General features: G+C 40.8%; 1 protein-coding gene across 1 annotated transcript; it reads left to right on the forward strand.

Annotated features, from left to right (window-relative positions):
• Positions 1-8111: 8111 nt before the first annotated feature.
• On the forward strand, positions 8112-25975 carry FAM98A (family with sequence similarity 98 member A). The gene is made up of 9 exons (XM_079333434.1): positions 8112-8446; positions 8651-8729; positions 11660-11808; positions 13387-13521; positions 16285-16469; positions 18629-18709; positions 20002-20118; positions 22442-22609; positions 24126-25975. The coding sequence occupies exons 2-9, from the start codon at positions 8677-8679 to the stop codon at positions 24861-24863; spliced, it is 1626 nt and encodes a 541-aa protein (XP_079189560.1). The 5' UTR covers positions 8112-8446; positions 8651-8676; the 3' UTR covers positions 24864-25975.
• Positions 25976-26843: the final 868 nt, after the last annotated feature.

Raw genomic sequence — 26843 nt, forward strand, 5'->3', positions numbered from 1 at the left:
GCAAAACCAAGTTTGATTAAGAAGCAGTGGGAGAAGAGACACAGAGAAGCTGTGGTCGTCCTATCAGTTTGAAGGGCTGGTGGGTTTTGAATACTTCTTCCAGTCTCTTTGAATGTTGGGAAAGGAGAAAAAACCTTCAAATGTTTCAGGCAAAACACAGTAATTTTTCCTGGAATAGTCTGTTGGGTAAGTAAACCTTGCTTCTAACTTGCTGGAATCTTGTCTTTGACTAAGGTTTAACTAAGCAGTAGATAGGCTTTTGGGAGGATTGTTTGTTTTAGAATTTTAAGTAGCATGTGAGCAGGAAAGAAATGTAGCAACCATCATTCTGTTAGTGAATTTTTTCCAAATGCGTTTGTACCCTAGCGGTACAAGGTATAAGTAGATTAAGATATAAGCTCTGGCATTTGGAAGAGATTTTCCAGTATAATCATCCCTGGAAGTGTTCAAAAGACATGTGGGTGTGGCACTTGAGGACATGGGTCAGTGGTGAACACAACGGTGCTGGGTTAATGGTTGGACTCAATGATCTTAGAAGTCTTTTCTAATCTTCATGGTTTTTCGATTCCTTGATTTTTGCCAAGGGTAGAAATAAATGCCTAATTCTTATCTAAGAGAAGCTCCACAAAGAGCTTAAATTTTCTCTTGGAAACTAGGGAATGTAGGCAAAGGTCAGGTTTTTTTTTATTTATCCTGGTAGACCTCTAACAGTTATTAGAAACACCTATGAAAGTTAGTGACAATTGCAGCAGAAGTTTTTTAAAAAAAATCCACAACCTTCCACCAAACCAGTGCACCCCAAAGTATGACAAAACTTTCAATAATGCAGAGGGCCAGAGAAATCACTTGGGACAGGTTTTCATGTGGTTCCTGATGTAATGCTGTGTTGGTTTATTATTCTCTCAGAACGTTACAAAAGGTTAAAGGGACCAAAATCATTCTCTGAGACAGAGCTCAGTCCTTTTGTGCCTGCTGCACAGTTATGTGCTATCAGCCTACGTGCCAGCAGTGTGGGAGTATAAAGAAGCCATAAAAATTATTTTGCTTGACTCCTCTGCTTCTGTCTGGCATGTAGAGAGAGATGCAAGTTATGGTTGCTAGACTATCCTTTCTGTCAACTGTTCTCAGACAATATGGATGTATTCATGTTTATAACCAACTTGAGCAGAATAACACAGCTGCAGACTGTTATATTCTGCCTTAGAGCAGAAATCCAAGGCTCCACAGTTGGAATTAATTTCTGGGTTTTTTTTCTGATCCCACCTCCACCTCTTCTTGGGCTGTTGCTTGTGTGGGATGAGCAGGCTGATTACCGTATGTTAGCAGTTCTGGGCTCTGGTAAAATGAGTCAAGCTTCTCTTACCATTCCCATGAATCTGTCCATCAGTTGGGGGTGCAGAGAGCAGAGCCATTAGAATTGGTTGGGCAGGTGGTGGAGAATAGTTGAACACCTCCAGGAAATAAAACCTACATCAGAGCTGCTTCAAGGCAAGCAGTATTCCCTTTCCCAGCAGCCTGACTGAAGACTCTTCGTTTTACAGACAGAGCACACAAGGTAATGTTTTCATTCTTAATCAAATACAATTTTTCTTCAAGAAGCTGCTTTTGAGGGGGAGTTTGAGCCATGACCTAAGCAGCACTGAAATACTACAAGCCATTTGTGCTACCACTGTGTTTAATTTGGTTACAAACTTCAGATTAATGTAGAAACAAAATAATATTTTAGGAGCCACGGTAGCTGTGATGGATGAAAAGCCCCGTAATAGCTATCTGGTAAAGAAATTATAGGGATGGTCTTCATTTGAGACCTCACATTAAGCTGTATTCATATCCTGCCAGAGATGAAAAAAAACAGGAATTAAATGCAAATGCCAGTAATTAGATGAGAGGAGTCTTGTAGCTAGGTACCTGCAAGATGGGTGTTTAGACATGCTTGATTAGTGGGGAAAAAGAAGTCCATTAGCGAAGGAATATCAGTCACTGCATTTTCTCTTAAGAACTGAAGGCTTAATGCAATTAAACCCATTTAATATGGTGCTTTCCAGGTACTATTTAAATTTCATGTCCTCTGCTAGTTAGTTTCACCTGTTCTGTTGCTTTACCAAGGTGAGAGAATGGCTCAAAATCAGTGTCTGTATTGTGTCCAAGCTAGGGTTACAGAAGTAATTCACACTTCTATTTTGTGTATTCAGTGCAATGAAATCATGCAATGGATTCAGTCTGTTTGGCTGAAAAAAAAAATCTGATCTTTGCATTGCTATAGTCTTCCATCATTCACATTTGATCTGTGTGGCATTTGATACAAGATACAGGCATAGACAACCTTCCTCAAGCTGCTTCAAAGTTTACACAAGAGAGATCATCCAAGACAGAAAATGATGTGTAATTATGTCTCCAAGAGTTGAATTTGTGCTTCAGAATGCAAGAAAAGCTTAAAGGTTTATTTCAGGTTTGTAAGATGAAACCTTATGCTTTATATGGTTAACATCCTAGACTGAAGCATCAAATACATGGCCTTTAGTTATCCTGCTTCTTACAACTCCCTTCTCCTAGTGAACTGTCTGTATTCACAGTGTGTTCATTGACAGCTGTTTTCATTTTGTGTTATGCTTGTGTTACGACCCGTCCCTGAAGGGGGGTAACTGAGGTTCTTGTTAATAATAATAATAATGATAATAGTAATAGTAACCCCTTGGGCTGGATCAGAGAGAAATGACACTAAATGGCCAGTGTTTATAAATAGATATATATATATGCCAGGTTTATTTCAGAAGAATTTGGTTGCAAAGGGTAGAAGGTAAGTAGATGGTTTGATTATTATCTGTAGAAATATAACAATACAGAAGCATAAAAATACATGTAAGAAAATGTTTAAAGAAAAGAAAAAAGAGGGAAAGGATAGGTGAAAGGCTTCATAAATTAGTTTGAGGGCACTTTGGGGGTCTTTGTGGTTTATGACACCTAAGACATGACAGCTGCCTCTCAGGACAGTGTAGTTTAGCCAGTTATGCCTGTTGGGAGGGTTGAACACCTTCAGGCCTGTGAATATGTGAGTGCTCCCACTTCCAAAGGGTCTTTTTATTGGCCTTCTCCCTCATCTGACTGAAACCCCAGCTGTAGCCCCCTCTGCACCTGGGCTGACCATGCACATTGTCAGCAAAACACCCACTGCTTTTGCAAGTGGCCAATTGTCCATTAAGTCTAACAAGCCTAACAGCTTGACAAATTCCTTCCAGAATAGCTGTTTAGCTATTGAAAGGTTTTGATGCAGAGCAGAGGGAAACAATTAAAAGGGTCTAAGATTTGGGATTGTAACAGTCAAACCCACCAGGGATGCTCCAGGGATTTTAGGATGAACATAGTTTGCTGTAGCAAGTCTTTGTCTTTGCCACTCTTGATTGCTTTCCACAGGAGTTAAGACAATGTTATGTGGAATTGCCAGACTTCTGGATACCTGTTCTGAGAAGGTGAGTGCAGATTTGCATGATTGAGATGGTGTATTTTGCCCCTCTCTTTGGTAGGAGGGCTCATTCTTTTTGTTATTTCTTAAGTGATTCATCAGTGAGGCTTTCTCTATATTCTTATTGGTTAAACCTGCTGGTCATGGGCATGTCTCTAATTTAAGCTCTTTTGCCAGCATCCAAGAAGACTATGTATGTGTGGATTCCTTTCTCTCGATTAAATAGTGTTACTTCAAAAACAAACATTAAACTTGTATGAAATTATACTGATTCCTGAGTGTTGTTTGTTTAAAAATTGTTCTCTTAAGAGGATTTTTAAAGTGCAAGCTACTGTGAGGTGTTAATAGTGGCAAGAGAGTGCACTGGATTCTGAAGCTTCTAGAATCACAGAGCCTTTACAGGCTTTTCTGTATCCCTTGGAAGAGCTGCAGAAAGGAGAGAAAAAGGCTTTTTAAAGCCTGTCTCTATACTTAATTTGGAATCTTGCAGCTATTTTTAAACTCAGCTACCCTGTTAAATTATTCACATAAACTTTGTCATGTGTTCACAGAAGTGCCTTGTTAACTCTTGTCACAAGTATTTCATCTCAAGGGAAGTGGTGCTGTGTTTCACCAACAGAAATGTTCTGACAGCAGCTGCCAGCCATGTAAAAGAATAAAGACAGCCTGTGCTTATTTTTTCCCCCAAAGATTCATCATAGTTGTTGATCATTCTTGACAATAATGTGTGAGAGATTGCTTTACAGTGTGTAGATAGGCTCATCCTGCTTTATATATGATAAAACCCCACAAACTAGTTTGCTGCTGCTCAGGGAAGAACATTTTAGAAATTCTTGTTTTCACCACACAAACTTCACACAGTCATACCCATCAGTATAATCTTGAACTATTGTCAGCTCTTAGCTTGTTGTGTTATAGGTTCTCCTTCCTTAATTGCTACTGAAGAGGCTGACTGAAAAACAAATTACCATAACACTGACTCCCTTTGTCTAACAGAAGTGTAATCCAAGGGTGGATTCAAACAGCCTGCCTAGAAGGGATGGCCTGTACTTTAATCCTAATCAAAGCATCACAGCGGCAGAGATCTGGCTGCTCCAGAAAATATTCAGGAACATGATCTGTACAGTTAGTAGCCCAACAGAAGTGAAGCTGCCTGCATCTTTGTCTCACCAGGTCCAGGGAGCATCAAGGATACATGTGTACTCCCAGTAAGCATACAAACACATCTCTGTGTGTGCACATGGCCAGTTACACAGATAAACACATAAAAACCAGAAAGCAGTACTTCTGCAAATGGAAACAGGACCAATACCATAATCCTTCTCCCCTCTCTGGAATGAAGGTCTGCAGTGGAACATACAGAGAAGACATACAACATGGGCCTCCTTAGTAACAGGAGAGATGCTCATTTATCCAGTAGCCAGCCCTGGATCCTTGTTCCCACCAGCTGCAGAGACCTGATCATGGCAAGACCTCAAGGCTCACTGCCCCACTCAGTTTGCTGGTACCCACAGACTGTGGATCCACTCAGTGACCAGCCTTGGGCAGTCCACCTGTCAGCTGGCCCTGGAACCCTCTCATCTCATCCTCCTAGGCAGAATCTGATGGCACAGCAGTAAGCAAAAGTCCAGAGAGCTGAAAGTAGTCAGAAGCTGGGTCAATAGTAGGGGAAGTGTCGTTTGTCATAGCTGTGCTCTTGATCTTTCCTGATCTGGTTTGATTCAGTTCTACCAGCAGGCATCTGGCTAACCAGAGCATGCTCTGAGCCAGAACTGACATTCCTTCATGCCTGGCAAATGCAGCTGTATGTCTAGCAGACAGTGGGCTTTTAGGTGCAGCACAGTGGCTGGATTCTGTTGCAGCCAGTCACTGCAAAAACTGCAGCATCCTCAGAGAAATTAGTAAAAAAATCGACTTTGATACCAAAGTGCTTAGCAGCACTTTACCACTCTGCACCTAGTAACACTCATGTGTATTTCATGCTGTTTTACAAGGACAGATTTCATATTTCATGCCTCTGTCATGGGATTTTTGACAACCACTGAGCCAGCAGGCAAGACCTGAGGTGGGGTGGTGTAAAGCCTGTGGAAATAATTTGTCTGTAATGAAATAAAGCCTGCCTTAAAGTTGTTGTCTTTGGCTAGCTTTCTATAGAAGTGAGGTTTAAACCATCAGGGTGTGTCTTCAGTGACCTATGCAAGTTCTACAAGTCTTCTCCACACTGTTGACAGTTTATTCTGGTGCAAAGCTGAAGGACGGGCTACAGGATTCCTTTATTAATATTAGCTGTGAGAGAATATGCACAGAAGGAAGTAATTTATCTTCAGTCAGAGCTCACAGCATCTCAAACACCAAAACCAATCAATCACAAAAGGCAAGTACACAGGAAACCAATTGTCTTTGTTTAATGACAACAGGCATCCAAGCAGTGGAGCTCCTCACACCTCTCAGAATAAATATATTTGGGCTGCAGAGCATCAGCCCATGCATGGGCAGCCAAATTCCTTAACCTGTATGCAACAGCCTGGGAGCACCTGGCCAATATTCACAACATCCCTCCAGGGCTTAAGGGGCCAGGAAGGTTTACAGGAGTCCCACAAAGAGGACAGCAGCAGTCTGGGCTGGTTTGCTTCTTCCCTTAGGAGAAATCAGTACTACATTTTCCAGAGGTGACCCAGAGTAGGGAGTCTTGTATGGCTCCAGCCAGGACCTTGCAGTCAAGCTGCCTGAGGGACACACTGAACTCCCAGCCCTACAGCTCTGGCAGTGAGGGTGGGGAGGGAAGGAGCTGTAACAAACCTGCCCCAGGGACAGACAAACCCAAGGAGAGTTGAGCTCAGTTCTGCAGGTTTGCAAATCTGCAGAGCCTTGTGCAGCCCAGGGAAATCTACGGCCCTTTCCTGAGCCAAAAGCCCAAGTGGCTGCTGCTTTCAGAAGTAACCCATCTGCAGAGCTCTGGATCGCATTGTGCAACAGCAAACTGCTCAGGACAATATTATTTTGTTTAAGAAACACTTGTACTCCAAACAAAAACTTTCCAGTGTCAAAATTAATTTCTTCTGGGGGGGCCAGGATGCTGCACAAGTGGTCATTCACACCTCCCATGCCTCCAGAATTTACATGATGTAAAAACCTATGTTGGTAAGAAAAGAAAAAATCACGACTGATTCAGGCACAATGACAAAGCAAATCTCTCATCCCTGTTCCCAGGAGAAAATTGTAGCTGCCTGTTCCAGGTTAGGATCCCCAGCCACAAGATCCTAATGTTTTTCAAGAAACTGCTCGTTGTCACAGCACAGAAGGGACATTAAAACAGTTATGGAACTGAGTGAAACTGGAGAAGGTGCCTTCCAAATTGTCCCTACCCTGCAGTGTTGGCACAACTGAGCCCAAGAGAGAAATACATTTCTTTGTTTCAGAAGGCAGATGTCATCAGCTGAGTGCCAAGATGAATACCACCCTTCTGTGCCAATGCTTATCTGAGCAGTAAATGTAGATGACAGCAAATGTCCTCATGAAATCAGCACAAAATCCTCGCTTCTCAACCTGTGCAGATTCGGGAGTGGAGACAGCAACAGTGTCCATGGGACAAAATTAATTGTTTCATATACTGCTTGCTCCTGTGAATGCTTTTAAACCCTTTATTTAGGGCAAGAAAAAACAAGAAGGTTCAGAAATAAGGGCTAAACATTATCTTGACCACAAGCAGCAGCAGCAACTGAGCAGGGTCAGACTGGATGTACTGCCCAGTCTTGTACACTTGCACCTGTGCAAGAAAGGTGAGCCCAACCATTACGTAAAAAATAAAAAAACCCACCAAACTCTAAAACAAAACAGCAAAACAAAAACCAAGCAGAACCCCCAAGAACCAAACAAGAAAAAGATCACAAGCTTTCAGCATCTGTGGGGAAGTTTGTTCAGAATTTGTGGGGAAAATCATAATCTCTCAGATCTCCAGTTTAGCCTATCCACCCAGGCAAGGCTCCCAGGCACAGCACCTGAGATGGTTTGAATCAAAACCGGATGGATTAAAAGAAAATCAGGTAATTCTCACCCAGCAGCCCAGCAGTGATAAGGCAGCTTGCCAGAAGACTCGATCACTTTTCTTTAAAAAAAAAAATTGAAGCGAGCTGTGGCTACACTGTACTAACCACTACACAACGTGAAGCAATTTAGCAACTGGAAAAAGTGAACGCTGTTACACCCCTCCCTTTAAATACCCCCGGTATTTAAAATATTTTTTTAAAGAGCCGCCAGAGCGTCGACTGGAGGAGTTTCGCGGCCAGCACAGCCCAGCGCTGCCTGCAGCATCCCCAAACGCCACGTCCCGACCGGGGCACCGCTGCAGCTCGCGCCGCCCGCCACGGAACAAAGGGACAAACAAGACCCGCGGATTCCATTTAGTAATTGAACTGAAACGATTTCAAATTATCAATTGTATTACTTTTATTCGGTGCCCACCGCGAAGCATCACGACACGCGCAAGGCATGCCGGGATTTGTGGTCCTGGCCACGGTGCGGGGTCCTGCAGGGTGGGGACGCGCTCCTGCAGGGTGGGGACGCGCTCTCGCTCCGTGGCGCGGTTTGACCCTTCCGCCGCCCCGTCCTCCCTCCCCCCTCCCCGTTGCCGCGACGCCGCTCTCCGCAGCACATTCCTGCGCGGGCTGCGCGGCTGGGAGGGAGGAGCCTTTCTTCCGGGTCTGCCCGTGCTGGCGCCTGAACACTAAAGTGAAATCCTTGGCTCGTCCCGGGCTTCTCTCCCGCAAAAACGGCCCGTTGTCCGGCGTCACACCCGTGTCCCAGTTTTGCAATGGCTCTCCGCTCGGCGGATAGGCGGAGACCGCCGTGGACGGAGGCGGCGCCGGTCAGGCAGCGGGGCGGGCGGCCCTGAAGAAGCCGGGTGAAGTGTGGGGCCGGGGGCCTGCGGCGCCGCGCTCCCCGCCCTGAGATGCCAACCCGGCAGTCGGCGGCGCAGCTGCGAGCGCGGTGCGTGGGGCCGCGGGGCTCGGGGAGGAGGGCGGGCATGGGCGGCACGGGGAGAGGCGCTGCGGCGCCGGGGGCTCTCCCTCACCGCAGGACAAGGGGTGAGCGTTGAGCCTCCCCCACGAGGCCGGGATGGGCTGGAGAGGGGGGGAATGGCGGGCGGTGGGACTGCGAGTACTGTTGGCGCTGAGTCCCGTTGTCGCGCAGGTCCTCCCCTCGTGCCCCGCCGCAGGATGGAATTCGAGCTCCTGGAGAACGATGTGCTGGAGTCGCTGGAGGACCTGGGGTACGTGTCCGGGGTGGGGGTGCGGGGCTGAGGGCGGCCCCGGCACGGGACGCTGCGCCTCGGGCGGGGCCGCTGTCGCTCCGAGGGCCGCGGCTCAGGCAGCGCCTGCAATGGTCCCTTTTCGTCAGAGCCGCCCCCAGAGCGGCGCTGCTGCTGCTGCTGCCGGGGGCCAGACGGGGCAGCTTTTAGCTGCACGGCCTTGGCGAGCGTGTCACTCCTCCCTGCGAGCTGATCGCCTTGCTTCTTGGATGCCGTCTGGTCAGTTGCTCCTCTGTTCTGCACAGCGGCCCTAGCTCAGGAGAGGGTGGGAGGGGATAAAGAGATATGTCAGACAAGAAAAAAACTATAAGGCTTCATAGTTAGGGGAGGGGAGGAAAGTAAAAGGAAAAAACTTGCAAATGAGCAAATACTTTTCCTCTTTACATTTTTCAAAGTGATATATAGCACAAGAAACTTTTCCTTTGTAAACGTGTTACTTTGTCGAAGTTGGTAAAGGTTGCATAAGTATGAAAGGCAGAGCATGTAGATCACGTCCTGCTGTAAGCTCCAATGTCTGTAAACTGTTGAGAGTTCAGAGGACAGGCAGCTACAATTTCACTTCTGCTGCTGGTTCTATGCAAACGGCTGTATTTACTCACACTGGCCCCGTTCCCATAAATCACTTTGTTGCTAGAGTCACTATGCTCCAACAAAGATTGTATTTCCAGGCTAAGTTAGTGATGATGGTTGCAAAGCTTGACAAATAGGTTTCTGTTTTGGCAGGTATTTCTCTGATTGAAGTGTGAAAAGGCAATTCTGCCACAGTGAAAATACTGTGATTGGCTTCGTTTTTCTGTCATATATTTAAAAGGGTACTTGTGGCTTGAAGGAGTTGTGACTTGTGCTCTTGATTTGTGTAATTATAGACAGAAGGTGTTGATTTTTGTTGTAGATTTTTGTTGTTGATTTTTGGCATAAATAAGTAAAGCAAACAGTGAAAGTAGATGACCAAGTTACAGGAAGCAAAATTGACAGCAGTGAAAAAAGAAAATTTGGAAGATGGAAGACATGAGACCTCATCAATATTGGTTACAACTGGGAAGACTACTGCCTGTGTCCAAAGGACCTCTGATTCTTGGTGTTTAGAAAGACTGGGGTGTTTGAGGCTTTATGCTTTGTCAGTAGCTCCATGGTCTTCATGGTTCAACTTATTTTTTCTAATTATATACTGAAGGTATTTCTAATATATTACTTGATTTTTTTCTTTTAGCATTGCATGTTAGAGAACTGCTTATTCTTGCAATTGTGCTCAAGGTGTTCGGGTGGTGGCCTCTTGTCTTATAAATCAGTTTGTTGAACTGTTGAAAAAGCAAACAGATGGGATAGCACAATGTAACCAAAAGAGAGCATAGCTCTGGAACATGTGCCATTGGCACAAACAGAAGGAAAAAGCTGCTTGCAGTTAGGAATCTGTAAGTTGGATTGTTGGCCAGATTGATGTGTAGCTGAAGTCATAAGAAATAACACACTCAAGATGTTATTTTTGTTAAAGAAAAATTCTAGAAAAGGTGCCTCTAGAAAATCTGAGCAGGGAATTAAATCCCAATCCTGCCAAAACTAAAGGCTTACCTTTGCTTCCTTTCTGCTTTGATCTGTAACCGGATGCTTCTGTTCTGAGTCCCAGATGTTCCCAGACCTGCACATGTAGGCCTGAATTGTCTGTGGGATGGGACTGAAACTTGCTCTAATTAACCTCTTGAAGTGCCCAACCTACTGTGGTCATGCAGTAGGGTTGTAATACATGAGATTACAGCTTCCCACCAGCTGCCAGTGGATTAACTGTGTCACAAATCAAGCTGCTCTGTGAGGTAGAAGTTATTTTTGAGTGTGGCTTTTCCATTTTATTTGGCTGAAGTAACAGGCCACTACAGTGAAGGCCAAATCCTTTGTATGTGATATTAAACACAGGAGCAGAGTGAAGAGAATTATATTTCAATTTGAGAATTTTTTTTAATTTTTTTTTATTCCTGAGGTTTTCCAAGAGTTGCCTGGACTCGTTGGATTGTTGTGATATAGTGGGTGACTTTGCCTGGAAGTTTTCAAGAGATATTTCAGTTGGCTATGGGCACTCTTGAATGTCTTTCTCTTTTGGGGGCAGTATATCAAAATAATATTGTAAATTTTTTTTTTTAAAGTACTCAGGTAAACTCTGTCTTTTGCTTCTATCTGGTTAATAAGGCAGCCCTTCTCCCCACTATTAATTTTCCTCCTGAGAGATTATCAGTACACAGATGTCCTGAAAACTATGTTTTGTAAGATCTAATCTATAAACTCATGCTTTCTTACACTAGGTCTGTTTTTTTGGCTTATTTTGCTTATGCAAAGAACCAATTCCATTAATTTTTCCTGTGTATATTTAAAAGGTTGGTTTTTCAAGGGAGGGTGTTGTCATGCAGATCACTTCTGTAATTTTTCTATCAGAGGCTTTGTTTTGTAAGGCAACCCTTTCATATGTGATAGAAAATGACAGAAAAGATGCACTTGTTCAGCAGTAATTATCCAACATACTGTAAAGTGATGTGTAGAGCTCAGGAAGGATTCTTTGAGGCTGCCCTGGATAGGTTTATTGTCAGCAATATCTTCAGGAGATGGAGGCAGAGAAGTTGTCACTGTACATGGTAACATTCTTGAGGAGGAAAGCTTTGATGATGATATTTTGTGACAGTCTCTTTGATGTTAAGTTAATGTGCACACAAATTCTGAGTTTACTGTGATGTTTTCAGTGTGGTTCTTGCTACAGTTCAGTCCAGGAGTCACCACTCCAGGAGACATCAGCACTGCAGATACATTGTGGTTGTGGCTCTCAATATGTATACAGCATAAAATAAATCTATCAAAGGACATTGGTCACAACAAACATTAATAAACTGTGCTTTTGTTTTACTTCTCAGTTACAAAGGTCCATTGTTAGACGACGGAGCTCTGGCTCAGGCAGTCTCTCATGGAGCCAGTTCCCCTGAATTCACCAAACTCTGTGCTTGGCTGGTATCTGAGTTACGGCTGTTCTGTAAACTCGAGGAAAACGTGCAGGCAACCAACAGTAAGTAGTCATAACTGCAGCACAAACATGCACTTAATGTGTGTTCTTGCATGCCACAGAGATTAGGGCTGGCGGTATTTGTTGTACCAGGGAGTGTTGTCTGCACACTGCCAGATTTGGGATATTTTCCACCTCAAATTTGTTTAATGAACAGCCCAGTAGAGTTTGAAATAATAGTGGTGATCAAACAGTCTTTCTTCTGAAAACAGCTTTTTCTTTTAATTTTTCAACCATATTGTTTTTTGAAGTTCTTAGATTTAGGGAAACATTAATGCTAGTGGAGTTTTTATTAGATTGTGATTTTATTTCCATGCTTCTGTTTATAATTTTGATGTAAGTAGTACTACTGTTCAAGGTAACTTTCTCATGACTACAGAACTATATTTTCTTTTGGCTGTTGGTTCCCTTAACTCTGTGCTTGCTTTGAATTTTTCTCTCTTCATAAAGCACTCTGAGAAGGAGCCTGAAAAAGATTGTTTTTCATTTTGGTTGTGGAAGCAAACCTTAGCTTTCAAAGAAGTAGTTATTTTCTTGTCATGGCATTCTACAGATTAAATTGTTAAATTGATATGATAACCCATATTCTTAGATATCTGATATATTAACTCATAATGCCTTTGTGAGCTTTGCTTTGTATTTACTCAGTGGCCAAAGGTTGCTGCCTTTTACCTCAGCATCTGTTACTTTGCTTTCTCTCTGTTTCTGACATGTTCATTCTTTCTTCTTTGAGTGTATTTCACATTCTTTCTGTGTAATGATACATTATTTCACCCCTTCTAGTAGTATAAGGTTCCTATACTGTGTTTTGTGTAAAAATACAACCCAGAAGTCTTCCAAGACCTGTTTGAAATTTTTTAAACACCGTGATAGAAACGTGTTTAACGCTGGAGTACCATCAGGTCCTACCTTCAGTTTGTGTGGCTTGAGTTTGCGAATATCAGACATTTAGGGTTGAAGTCTCTTTCCAAAAGATAAAAAAATGTTACTTCTCATCACTTTTTTTTTTTTTTTTTTTTTTTTTTTTTTGGTAGCTAACAAATTCTGATTAGTTTCAGTAATTTTTGACAGAAATACCAGTCAAATGTTTGGTCTATATGACTTAATTATTTTTAAAGGATATTGATATGAAATAAAATCAGTTGACAAATGTGAGCTTAGAGAGAAATAATACATAAAAAGGAGAACTCATAAGCCATATTTATGATTCATGACTTTGTCATAACCATCTGACACATTTGTAATGGAAAGAGATAACTGATATTTAAAATAATGCCTGTAAAAGTTATGATATTTTTGATGTCTCCTTTCATTGTAGAAGTTGCCAGTGCCTGTCTGTTTTAGCTTGGAAAAGCTGTCAGTGACACAAAATTTTATATTAATGAAGCATGTCATGGTTCCAAATAGGTTGTGCTGTGTCTTGGAGGAGCCCAAGAAATGCACTTGACCTCCATTAAAAATAGTTCTTAATATTAAATAGCAACTTGAACAAAAGATTTATTTTTTTAAATAGCTAATTAATTCTAATCATAGCCCCATATATATTAGCAGTGAATGAATGATTATTCTTTTCTTTCTAAGGTCCAAATGAAGCAGAAGAATTTCAGCTGGAAATGAGTGGGTTGCTGTCTGAAATGAACTGTCCATATGCGTCTTTAACGTCAGGAGATGTGACAAAACGCCTTCATAATCAAAAGAACTGTCTCTTGCTGCTTAGTAAGTTAAAAGGGTGCTTTCAACCAAATCTGGTTTTCTGCAAGGTTCATAGTATTGTCTCTTACACATAGTGAGATACTGGTTTCTTTACCACAATGTACTATGCTGTAGTTACCTAAAAATATTTCTACTGTAAGTTACAGCATCAGAATTGTGTACTTTTGGGTTTACCAGTCAATACGTGCCCGGTATGTGATGGAAGACACTCTTGAAAGTTAACCTTTTTCACATTCACGAGCAAAAAGCCTGTCCTGTTACTTCTCAAAAGGCACAGCAAAGAGGGAATTAGTTGAAGACTTCTGCCAAAATTTAGAATGGTTGTAAAAATGACCACTAACCTCAGACGCATCGTAATTTTAGAGGCTCCCAGTGTGATGACTTGCAAGGTGCAATAAAACTTGCATTTTCCTACAGTGAAAGCAGTCAGAATTGTTATGAAAGAGAGAATGTTTTATCCCTACTCCCAGTTCTTTTGATCGACATCCTTAGTGAATAGCTTCACTGTTGCTTTCTGCTGATTGAAAGGAAATTAACATTAGCAATGGTGGTGGCTTCCCTTTTCCACCCATGCATCTCAACAGCTAAATTGTTTTCTTTTTCTGCTTATGAAATGTTAGAGGAGAAATGGTACTTGAATTTTTAAAAGGTATGGTATATTAATTCACATAATAAAAAAAATACAAGCCTCAGAGTTAGAAACCATAGTACTAATTTTATTCTAACTTTAAATTCAAGATGAGTTAATGTTTTACTTACTCAGATGCTGCTGATTCTTGAACTTTTCAAACCAGAAATTTAGTTCTGCCTTCATCTGAGATATAAGAAATTATTTACAGAGTAGGTTCTTGTATTTCAGCAGTAAGAGAAAGATTATTAGGCTTAATCAGAATATTTTTTATAGTCAGATGAAGTGAGGTAGTTGTTGCATTTAAAATAGTTTGTAGCTCGAACAATCTCCCTTTGAGTTTGTTTTCTGTAAGTCAAGCCATTCAATAAATTTGGCTTGTCTGTGACACACAGTTTATCCCAGAGGTCCTTTGGGATGTACTTTTTGGTAATATAAGGCCATGGTCTGGAGCTGAGCTCTGGTATCCCATCTGGCAGGAATACTGTGTTTACTGTCAAATGTGAAATTGCAGTAGTGCCAAGCTCCTTATTTTTTTGTGTGCCACCATAGTTGCATAGCTTTCTTTAGCTGTGTTAAGTGAACTTATTAGGTATCCTGTTGTATGTGAACCATAAAACTAGTTTTTCTCAGGAGAAACAGGATAATCCTCTGTAATGAAATGCAGCACAGTTTATCACTTGGAAGATATAGCAGTATTACTGGTAGAGGAAAGCACCAAATAAACCCAGATAGTTAGGATTGACTGTCTTAAGGTACAGCATCACTAGAATGCAATGTTAGGTACTGGCATCTGCAAAAACAAAGTACAGGAGTTTCAGGCTGCTTCAGAGGGGCATGTAAAAAATTTTGCTTTCTAAAGAACATGTGTTTTAGAGATAGACTTAAAAATTTCTGTCATTGTCAGAGGAGGTTGAAGGTAGCTTAAGTGTGATCTCTAAATTTTTGAAACAAAATTCTCCTGCTAGGTTCTTTTTTCAGTAGGCCTGGAAAGAGTGTAAATAATTGAGAATTCAATGTAAGAAAAATCTGTATAAAGTGTTGCTGAAAGAACTTACAAAGGATGCTTCACTGCTTTACATAGTTTAAGATTTTTTTTATTTATAAGTTCTGTATCTTTAGCAGAAGACCTTCTAGAGATCTAGAAGGAATTCTGAAGATCATTAAAGTGCTGTGTTCTTTTCTTAATCTTTTTATCTGTCCCAGTTTTATAAACAATAAGTTTATTTTGTATAGCCATGGGTTTGTTTCCCTGCTCACAAGTGTGTCTGTAGTATCAGTTTTTCTTATTTTTAGAAGCATTTATGTACATCATTGCTATGGTCCCTTACTATGGTTAATGAGAAAAGTGCTGTTAAACTCTGCATTTAAAAAACCTCAAACTTTAAAGCTGTGACACCTGCAAACAAAGGCTGTTTATATAATTATAAATTTATATCACTGTAAATGACACCTGATGCTGAAACTCTGGGTATATACCATATTCAGAAACTGTGATTTTGATTTTCTCTTTGTTTGATAGAGGAGTTACAGTGTAATGGTAGGGTCCTACAGTTCTGATCTTGAAGAAAATGTCAGCCATTCTGTCTTCTATTTCATCAGTTACAGCCTTCATTTCTGAAGTTATTGCAAACATGAATTCTCAGTAGTACCTCTCAGTGGGATTATTCTTGCACTCTACATTTGCATGGGGAAGTAGAGGAGATTCATCCAACATTTCACTTCTCTCTACTAATTTCCTTGTTTGTTTCCTAGAGTCTCAAGAAGAGCTTGCTTGTTTACCCTAAAATGCACATCCCAGTCCCTTACCTTGCTTGTTTCCATGTTCCTAGTTCCTGTCTTTGCTGGGCAAAACCTGAAGGAAAACAGCTGTGCTCTGTTGAACTCTAGGATTACCTACTGGAATTGTGGAGATTTTTTCCAGGCTTTAATTGGTTGTACTAAACCTCTGTTGTGTTTTTAGCACTGAACTCAGTAATTGTAAATATGAGTGTTCTGTAGTTACAAAATTTCTATCCCTCACTCTATCTAAAACAGTCCATTTACACATTTGTTGATTCTAAGTTGAGTTTTCACTAGCTTTAAAATAACTTAACTCTGCTATATCTGATGGTGAAATCTAATTTTTCTTACCCCAGCATACCTCATCTCTGAACTGGAAGCTGCCAGAATGCTGTGTGTGAATGCTCCTCCTAAAAAAGCCCAGGAAGGAGGTGGCAGTGAAGTCTTTCAGGAGCTCAAAGGCATCTGCATTGCTTTAGGCATGTCCAAGCCTCCCGCCAACATAACCATGTTCCAGTTCTTCAGCGGAATTGAAAAAAAAGTAAGATCCAAAGGAAGAAAAACTGGAATATTTATGATGCTGTTGTTTCAATGGAAAATAGTTCTGCTACCTAGGCAAGGTTTGCCTCTTGTGAAACTCCAATATTTTAATTGTGAAGGAGAGTTAATGTGCTTTACTGCAAAGAGTCAGAATTTTGAAAGTTATTTTAAAGGCTTTTTCCAGCCAAGGCATGAGGTCAGGGACTACTGCTGTCATTGCCTTCCAGGGTGACTGATCTAGGTTTTGATGCCATCACTAATTGCAGAAGGCATAGAAAATGCTCAGCTTAGGCCTCAGGAAGAATGTTAAAGAGCAATAGTTTTTCAGAAATACACCTAAACAAATTTGTATAGGAACCTAATGTTTTAAAGATGTTTTGGTAAAAAGATGGTGTAACTAATGTAAAACTTAACACCTTTTCACTAAGACTTCATCAGTTCTTGTGATTCTATTTATTTTTATTCTTTGCATGTGTGTGTTCTCCAGGCTGTTGTGATTTTTTTTTTTTTAATGAATTGACTTTTGAGTAACTGCTATAAATCAGAGAAATTAAATGGAGTGGACTGTTCAGTGCACAGATCAAGGGTCAGGGACAGAAAGCTTTTAAATTGCATTTAGTGGCTTAATTTGCAGGATGGGGGAGAAGAACTGATATGGGTCCCTTCCAATTCTGTGATTGGAAAGCTCCCCAAAACATTTTCAGAGTGTTACAGACCTTTTAGTTGCATTTTGCTTAAACAAAACCAAGAAACTGAAAATAGTGTTTTGTTTCTATGCAAGATATCAGTTTGGTTTGCTCTGTTTAAGAAGAAGAGGAGGATGGTTTTCCATCAGAAGTCCAAAGTGTAGAATGGATGCAGTTTGTTTTCAAGTTTTGGAATTATTGTGGACACTACACAGACACATAAGAAATGCTGTGCTTCTATTTTATGTAAAAGGTAGAAAATATTCATAATGGACAAAGCTAGAAAGCTTTGCTGTTGAAAGAGACTCTAAAAATACAGAATATAAAGTAGATTAAAATCCTTTTAATCTGGGAATTGTTGTTTTCCTAACATACTTCTCTTTTACTTTGTCTAGTAAGATTAAATTAATATTCTCTCAATTACTTAAATAAACCTCCCTCCTCCTTAGCCTTGCTTACAGTCCAATGAAATACAATTAGGCAGTTTTAGCAGAAATTGTATATAACTGGTGTTTGCAGTCTGAATGCTTCAAATGTTAGCAGTATTTGAGAATGAGAAAGTAAAGCTGACTAATAACTGAAAAATTTATTTTACTTTGAAAATTCATGACAATGTTTTTGTTTTTAAAAAGTGAGTCTTAGAATGACGATATTCTGATTTAATGTGTGAAAATCAAGCTAACTTTTCACACATATTGTACAGTTTGGAGTAGGATCTTTGTGTAGTTGACTCTCTTTGTTAATGATCCATCACATTAAAAAAAGAACTGCTGATATGTGAATGAAGTGCCTCTGCTATTTGAAAGCACATAGGTTTAAAATCTTGAATAAATTTGGGTCAGTACCAATGGAAACCCAGGTCACTGAATGTGTTAGGTGGTATGCTGGGATAAACAAGTTGGTGGGTTTTTTTTCTTCCCAAACTACTTTGGAAGTTTTTGTCACTGCTGCTCCATTTCTTCCCCCTTGAAGTCCTGAGAAATTTTGAGATGGGATAGATAATTTAAGTTGTGCCCAGACTCCTAAAATGCAAGTTAGAGTTAAAATTTCGTATTAATGATTTTTCTCCTTTTGTTTGTAAAGAGGGGGTCCTTCTTTGGATCATGTTGTATTTCACATATCTTAATGTAAGATTTTTGATACAAATGTGGGGTTTTTTTCTGGATTAAAGAGAGTGTGGGTAGCTTTTGGTTTCAAGAGTAACAGTACCTCATGGTGTCTTTGTTTTTACTGCAGATCTGTTCTACAGTCCCTTCTTTTAATTTTTAATTAATTATAGCTGAGACTTCCAGAAATCTAAAAACAGTTGCTTTCCAAAAGAAGTGTGCTTGACTCTCTGTTCCAGAGAAAATAATTTGATATTGGAGGTTGCTGTGTCATGCCTTTCACTGTCCAACAGTCCTGTCCTTTAATTTGAATCTTGAAAAAATATTTTTTTTAGCCAAAGCTTATCTTTTTATATGTCTCCTAACAGCTGAAGGAAACTCTAGCAAAGGTTCCACCTAATCATGTTGGAAAACCTTTATTGAAGAAACAACTGGGACCAGCTCACTGGGTGAGTAGTTGCAGGTATTAGAGCCCATTTCCCTTTTTCAAGTATACAAAGTAATGGTCTTGATTCTGTGTGTTGCAAAATGGTTTTTCTCTTTCTTTCTGAAGACAAGAAAATAATTTCTTGCAGTATAATGTATATGTTAGTGCAATAAATGTACAGCAACTGGTAAGATCTTAGACTCATCTCTAGGTCCAGGTGCAGGCAAAATGAGACATGTACAATGGTGGTGCTGACCAGCATGCTTGTGCAGTAGTTTAAACTTTCCTCTCTTTCCTTTGCCAGCACTGTCTGTGTGACCTTGTCCTGCTGAGAAAGTGTTATGTCTGCTTGTTTTTGGCTTCTTTTTAGCTAAACTGTGAGTCTGTCCATAATGTCCCCCTCTTTTTCTCATTTGGAGTAGTCTGCTTCCTTCCTACCCTCTCCAAGAGGCAGTGAGTATGCAGGTAGGAACTGAGAAGGACATTGTACACCCAGGCTGTGGAGCCATCATCTTCTTCAGCTGTGACTTGTCACCTGCTGTACTAGGAGCGTGGTGTCTGGGCTAATCATTGCTGCTGCACCAAGCTCAAGGCTGTGGCTGCTGTTGCAAGCCTTCAGGTCTCTCTTGTTTCTCTTGCATAAGGCTGAAGCACATCTTCTCCCAGCAGTCTGCTTCCTTCAGTGCTTGTATTGTTAGGACTGAAAGTGGGCCCTCCTGCCCCCCTTCCAGCCAGGCCTCTTCAAATATGTATATTATTTCCCATATGGTGCACATCTCACCTGCTGCTCTAACTAAACCACTGCCTGCTGCCAGGTGTTTCTCACTGTTTCCTATAGAGCCCTTTCTTATTTTGCCTGTATGCAGATTGTGCTTTAATCAAGATCCTCTTACAGTACTGTACTTACTTTTAGTCCTTTATCTTTGCTCTATCTTTGTCCTTAAGCTTACTAGTTTTTAAGAAGGCACGTCCTGTTTCTTAGGAGTTACGTATACCCTTGCTTCAGCTTGTTTCTTGTAGTATCTTCTCAGCTTTGCTTCTCTGTCCTGGTGGATGTTGAGGAATGCCTCAGCAGTGTGTGCAGTTTTTGTGCTGTTAGAAATGGTAGAAGAGAGAACATGAGCCTTGGAAGCTATAACATTAGGAAAATAATATCAGCAGGCATAGCTTGGCTCTTGGGTCCGTTTGACAAGGTAGATAATTGCAGTCTTAAGCCCTTCATCATGTCTCTCTGTCATGCTCTATTCCATCCACGTAGTTTATTAAGTAGAAACACTTTAAACCATAGATTATGTTTGCACTTTTTTGTTTCAGGAAAAAATTGAAGCAATTAATCAAGCCATAGCCAACGAATATGAAGTCCGAAGAAAACTGTTAGTCAAACGTTTGGATGTCACTGTGCAATCCTTTGGCTGGTCAGATAGAGCTAAGGTACAGACAACTTGCAGTGAAATCCTGGTTGATGGTAACCCTTTATGATAAGTATCATTGTTTTGTCTTTCATGAGTCAAAAATAATCACAGTTGTCTGATTTTGTTTTGAGTTTCTGAGAAGTTTATGACAATGGAAGATGATTAAAAATATTTTACTTAAATCTGATTTGTTGGATTTTAAATCAGTCTGTGAAATGAGAAGTCAGACTGTGTAACTATGCACCAAAGCCACTGAAAAAAGTAGAGATTACTGATCCAACTGAGTTCAGAGTACCATAATGTGAACATTAAGTGCTGTGTCTTGTGTGATGGTAGAAAAGCATCTTCCTGTCGACCGTCCCTTATCTTACTTTGTGCTGTCAACAGCGATAGCATTTCCTTAACTCAAAGTGTGTCTGCAATCACAGCTCCACAAATGCACATGAGAAAAGCTGTTGAGGCACTGCTTGTTCTTACCTCATAGACAGGGTTTATGTGCTTCCTTTATCTTTGAACTGTGGAGGTGGCTTTGACATGAGATCTGTTTTCCTGTATCACATACATATTCTGCTTTTAGAAATAATTACATGGTTTTCCATTTCCTGTGTCTTAGTAAGAAATTACATGATTTAAAAATTAGTACATAAAACTTATTTTCTAGGACAAAACCAGATCTGCTAACATGGTGTTAAATATGCTGCTGACATGAGTTACTATTGCTAAACTGGGACACATACAATGTTGAGAATATTGAGTGGCTTTTCTTGATAAGTGTTTTTTCAAAAAGCAGCTGTACTTTAATAATAAACTGTAACCTGTCCCATTTTGTTTCATTATCTGAGTAGGACTTCTACTGGTGCACTCTCTGTTAAACCTTGTATTGTTCAAATGTTTTCATAGTGAATAAAAATGAGTAAAAATGTGAATTATGTTTAAAAACCAGGGATTTCAAATTGTGTTATAGCTTTGGCATCTTTATCTATGCGGTTATATTTTTTTCCTAAGAATTCTTAGATATTTTGAACTTGATTAGCTACACAAAATATTTTCACAAAACCCACAAATTGTGTATATTCATTTATATCTATTAAAATGCAAATATTTTTTTAGAAGGATAACAATACAAATTTGGAGAAAGTTGCTATAGTATTCTAGACATACAATACAGTTTGTTTTAACAGTAACTTTTAGCAAGATAATATTTTTTTTTTTAATTTGAAGAGTATCAGAATACAGTAGTATGACTAACTAGACACTTCTCCAGATAGAGGAAACACCAGGGGAAAAAAGCCCTTGCAGTCTATTATTAGGGATTTTTTTTTAAAGTTAAAATTTCTGGTTTCACCTAAGACAGTATCTTAAGACTGAAATACTGTGCTCAGAGCTCAGTCAAACTTTACAGGGAAAAACACACTAGTACTCTGGTGAATACTTTTGGTTCTCCTAACTTTAGCCAGTGTCATATTCCAGTTTTCTGCCTTTGGATGGAAAATAAGCTTTCACGATTTTAAAATGTGCTCCTAAGTTTTTGCACTGTTAAGATATGTTGGAAAACCTTATCTGCCTGTCCCCACTCCCATCATCTGCATTCAGATGGCAATGTGGTTTATCCTAAGTGCATCACACACTATACTCTGAAGTATGAAGAGAGATGTAACTTGTGTAGTAACTCGTATGGTAGAACAGATTTCTCCTGTATCTCAGCTGGAAAACTTTTGAGGTGTTCAAAAAAGCTGGAATGGTTAGTGCTGAAAGGCAGTAGATGAAGAGACATTGCATACAAGGCAAAGTTGAGTCTAGGATCTCATTAGTAGCTTTGCCAGTCCTTCTTGGTGCCTTGTCTTTGTGAAGCTGACTGGGATGAAGAGTGAAAAGAGTCATCAGGACCTTTTTCTGCTGATATGTGTTGGAGATGGGGTGATGCTAGCCCTTCTGGAATGGTGCAGGTCAGGGTGAAAGCACAGAAGGAGGTCTGGAGGCCAAACACAGATGTGTTTTGCTTTCAGTATCTTCTGGATTCTAGCAGTAATTCATTTAACTATATGGCACCCTTCTGTTCTGTGATTGCATGGAAGTAATACATGTATATATTGTGAAAGTTGTCAGCTCATTGGTGTCTTTTTCAGTCAGAACTGTGTTTCCTATTTACTTAAGAAATTAACGTGACAAATGCTAGTTCTGTTGAAGTAATCCTCAGTTATAAAGTGGTTTGCACTGATTTTATAGTAACTTCTTATTCCTTTTGTAGCAGTGGCTTGTTATTCAGTGCTGATTTTGATCTCTTTTAATAAGATGTCCCATTGCTTTAACTGACTGGGTTTCATTTTTCTTTGCTCCAACAGAGTCAAGCAGAAAAACTGGCTAAAGTCTACCAGCCAAAACGTGCCCTCTTATCTACTAAGTGCACTATATCCGTTGCAAATCTCTTGGCAGCTCGGCAAGATCTGTCAAAGATTATGAGAACGAGCAGCGGGTCCATCCGAGAGAAGACTGCATGTGCCATTAATAAGGTACCTTTGGTGACAAATGGCTTGTTCTTTCAGGAATATTTAAGAAACTTGAATGTAGTAATAAATCCTATTTTTTTTTTAGGATTGTAAGTGGAATTTGGAAATAAAGGATAAGAAGTGTGGTGTTTATAGCTTCCAGATAATGCATCAGTGGGTTATGGACAGTGCAATTTCAGCTGTTGAGGTTCACAGTGTCTTTTCTTTAGGGCAATAAAAATTGCTGAAATACCTTGGATTAAGTTCAGTAGGAGTCGGCCTGCTCTGTCTTAACAGAACTACTGAAGCCATTACCCTACTGCTACCTGATTGTGTCACCATGTCTAAAATAACACCCACATAGTAACTGTATTTCTGGTCTGTGTAAATAGAATGTACTAGGATCACAAGGCAAGGATCCCACGAGTTACATCACCCTGGGTACATTAATAGATCAGTAAATGTATCATTCTAATAATGACATAGTAGAAACATGACTTAGACTAAACAATTTGCCTTGTTTCAAAAATTATATTTTTACAAGAGTAATAGGTTCACAAAAATATATGTGCTGAACTTGCAGCTCAGTAGCTATATGCAGCATCATACTTGTTGCTTTAAAATTGTGGGGATAGGTACATGCTCTTCTACCTTTTGAGTACCAGCTGGACTTCAGGTAAAGTTCTAATTAATTTAGGAGAGAATAGTGGTATGCTGACTTGTCTACAGCCCATCCAACCCAAATAATTTCTGCACTTTTTTTAGTGTTGTTGGTAAGAAATTAAGTAGTAAGACAGGTTGACTTTATCATCAGACTGGATGTATGTTTTAGTAGGAATGCAGTACTGCACTGCTGTTGATGCATTATCTGTTAGCTAACCTCTATTATCAATATTAAATATTTTCCAAGACAGTAGCATTAAATAACAAAGTAGCCTACTTCCATGAAGTTCCTTTGTTATATTGTTTTAAAACTTCAAGCAGTGCAAATACCCTGTCTCATTTTGCCTTGCTAAACTTCTAGGTCACACTATCCTTAGACAGCCAAGACCTCTAGAGTCTTGTTCCACTCTGATCAGTGCTGTCTCACACCTGTCTGTTGTTAAGCTTCTGCATATTCTCACTGAAAAAATAGAAATTTTTGCCCTTTATTTGCCAAGTCAATGGCTTCTACAGCAACTCAGAGAACTAGTTAGGAGAGAGAGACTGTGTTGCATTGTCCTTGTACTTATTTGAGTTTAGCACTCTGCACTAATAACAAGTTAAGTGAAAGACTGTGTTGGTGCTGCCCATGGTGGTGTGCCTGCAGTTTGAACACAAAGCACAGGTCTCCTGACTTTCATGTTAGCAGTGCTTCAAGTACTAGATAATCCCTGTTTAACTTTTATTAACTAGAGACAGAGGTCTCTCACATTCAAATACGCAAAATTTGCCACTGGATGTTAAAACCTTGGAGTGCTGTCTGTTGTGTGTCTCAGTAAATGTGACTCTTGTGCGAGGTGCCACAACTCCTATGGCAGTGTTCCCTTTCCCTTTGCAGGTGCTAATGGGCAGAGTGCCTGACAGAGGAGGAAGGCCCAATGAAATTGAACCTCCACCTCCAGAGATGCCGCCGTGGCAGAAAAGACCAGAGGGTGGCTCGCAGCAAGGCGGCGGCAGAGGAGGAAGAGGTGGCTACGACTCTTCCTATGGAGGGCGGGGAGGTTACGACCATGGGGGTCACGACCGAGGAGGAAGAGGAGGCTATGACTCATATGGAGGGCGAGGAGGTCATGAACAGGGAAGCCATGATCGAGGGGGACGAGGAGGACGTGGTGGTTATGATCATGGTGGCAGAGGAGGAAGAGGAAACAAGCTTCAAGGAGGCTGGACAGATGGTGGAAGTGGTGGCTACCAGGATGGCAGCTACAGGGAGAGTAACTACAGAGATGCAGGTTTTCAAATGGGTAGCTACCATGGTGGTGGTGGCTATCAAGGAGGAGGCTATGGTGGCTACCAGTCGTCTTCTTATTCTGGAAGTGGCTACCAAGGGGGTGGTGGTGGTTACCAGCAAGACAACAGATACCAAGATGGTGGGTCCCACAGTGACCGAGGGGGTGGGCGTGGAGGAGGGAGGGGTGGCCGTGGCGGTCGCGGTGGCCGAGGTCAAGGAGGTGGCTGGGGGGGCAGAGGTGGGCAGAACTTTAATCAAGGAGGGCAGTTTGAGCAGCACTTCCAGCATGGAGGTTATCAATATAATCAATCTGGCTTTGGACAAGGAAGACACTTCACCAGCTGAGGCTGCTCAAAATTTACACTTCAGCAGAGCTCACATAATAGAAACCTGGTTTCAGAGGCCTGACTTAAATGCTGCTTGAGTTAGTAAGGTTTGTACACAGCAGGTAGAATCTCTTTGGGTGGGATGTTTTGCATAGAGCAAAGCACAACTTTGTGTAGACCTCTCCTCCCCACCCACCTCTACCTGTTTGAATGAAAGACATTGTCACTACCCCCTGCACCCTAAACATTAATTAATAGCCATGCTTTCTGGATGTTGGACTGGTTCCCTCTGCACAAAATACTTATTCTACATGTGCCTGCTGTGTTTGCCTTCTGTTTTGATTTGGAGGAATACCAAGACCTGTCAGATTTCTGTTACAGTACACAGCAGAACTGCATTTTCTCCCCCAAATCATTGTTGAGTTTCATATTCTAAACTAGTCTGGTGTGTTCTTTTCAGCTTGCTGACCTCGCATTTCAGTCATGATGGCATTACAGCATGTGTGTGTGCACAGGGAACTCCTCTAACACATGAGGGTTTTGTGTTATCTGAGCTCTACTGTGGATGTCATGTTCAGTAGCCTTATCTCCTGCTAAACAACGTTTTCCCACCTGCTCCACTCTGAAGACTGACCGCCGCCAAAATCTGCAAAGATCATTTCAAACTAAGCTAAATTGTGAACCGATAGTGTATGTAGGCCTGTAGTTAGGTGTAGCAATTCAAACTGACCTGCATCCATCCAAAACAAGTTGCTCCTCCTCCAAACCTAATTTTTACTTGAAATCAGCTAGAAGAAATGACAAACTGAAATTTATTTTATTTGCAAGTTAATACCACTGGCTCAGCAAATCTAGGGCAATTTGTTTTGGGGGTTGTCTTTTTAAAGAAATGCACTACGGCCTGGGAAGATTAGTTCCTGCCTGGAGGAAGCCCTTTTATTATTGCTGCAGAAAACAAAACCTGGCTGAGTTTGGTGTTCCAATGTTTGGGTTTTTTTTCTTTACCGAAAGCCACATAATGCTTCTTGCTGGGTTTTTTGTGTACATAAACATTGTCAAAAAGCTGTGAAAGAAAATGGCTGAAGGTGTGCTGTTGTATAAAAGGTGAGCAATAAAAGTATCTGTATGTTCTGTTTGCTTTAGTTTCTTTTCCTTGACAGTAAAAAGCAGTTGCTGCAGTAGCTGGGAATCATGGGGATTTCTGTCTTCATCTCTCTTTTTTAAAATTTTAATCTATTTTATATTTTGTAGTTGTCCCAGCTGTAACATGCATTCTGGCCTTTAGCTGTCAGAACAGGAGCAGGGTGGGAGGAACTGATCTTCATTTGCTGTGCCCTTTGTTCTGTTCCTCCCTCTGACCTGGTGTAGCTGCTTGTAGTACTCTCTTGCTGTGTAAAGTTATTCTTGGGCTGTGTGAGCACTTGTCTCCCAGGTTATGTTCCTGTATGCCATGTGAACTTGCTGTGCTGCTTCTGGGAAATTCCTGATGCTCTCCAGCCTTGTGGAAATGTAGGTTCTTGCTGCTGTGCTCAGATCACTGTAACAGAGGCTGTGATGATGGCAGTCTACCTGTTTTGTCCTTGGGGATGAATCCAGATCGATGCAGGTAGGGAGTTCCTTGGCTTACAGTATTAGCATGAGTATCTGAGAGAATCTCTATAATGCTGGTGATGCTGTAATTCAAGGTCATCATGTAAATAAGCTGAAAACCATTGTTTAAAACTGTTTTGCCTGTATTTCATGTCTCAGTCAGCCTGAAAATCTCTTTGATTTATTGCGGCCACTAGATGCTGCTAGTGATTCACAGGTTTGGAAGCAAAGGTCTCTGAGAAAGCCACTTGGGAATCTGACTTAATGGCTTTTCTTCTTTAGTGTTTCAAACAAATTTAACAAGCCTGATGAGGAAAAAGTTTTCTGTATTGAATCCAGGTCTTTGAGGATCACTGATGCAGGTCTGTCTCTGCTTAACACTGTTCTAATTATCAGCATCTAAAACTGA

This window comes from Erithacus rubecula (genome assembly GCF_903797595.1).
Source record: "Erithacus rubecula genome assembly, chromosome: 2".
Lineage (NCBI taxonomy): Eukaryota > Metazoa > Chordata > Aves > Passeriformes > Muscicapidae > Erithacus > Erithacus rubecula.

What these genes read in the sequence shown, in the direction of transcription:
- FAM98A (XM_079333434.1), top strand. Translation starts at nt 8,677, where the DNA reads ATGGAATTCGAGCTCCTGGAGAACGATGTGCTGGAGTCGCTGGAGGAC. An exon ending in GAGTCGCTGGAGGACCTGGG is followed by an intron (nt 8,730 to 11,659) that starts GTACGTGTCCGG and finishes TTTACTTCTCAG; the next exon opens with TTACAAAGGTCCATTGTTAG. An exon ending in GAACTGTCTCTTGCTGCTTA is followed by an intron (nt 13,522 to 16,284) that starts GTAAGTTAAAAG and finishes TTCTTACCCCAG; the next exon opens with CATACCTCATCTCTGAACTG.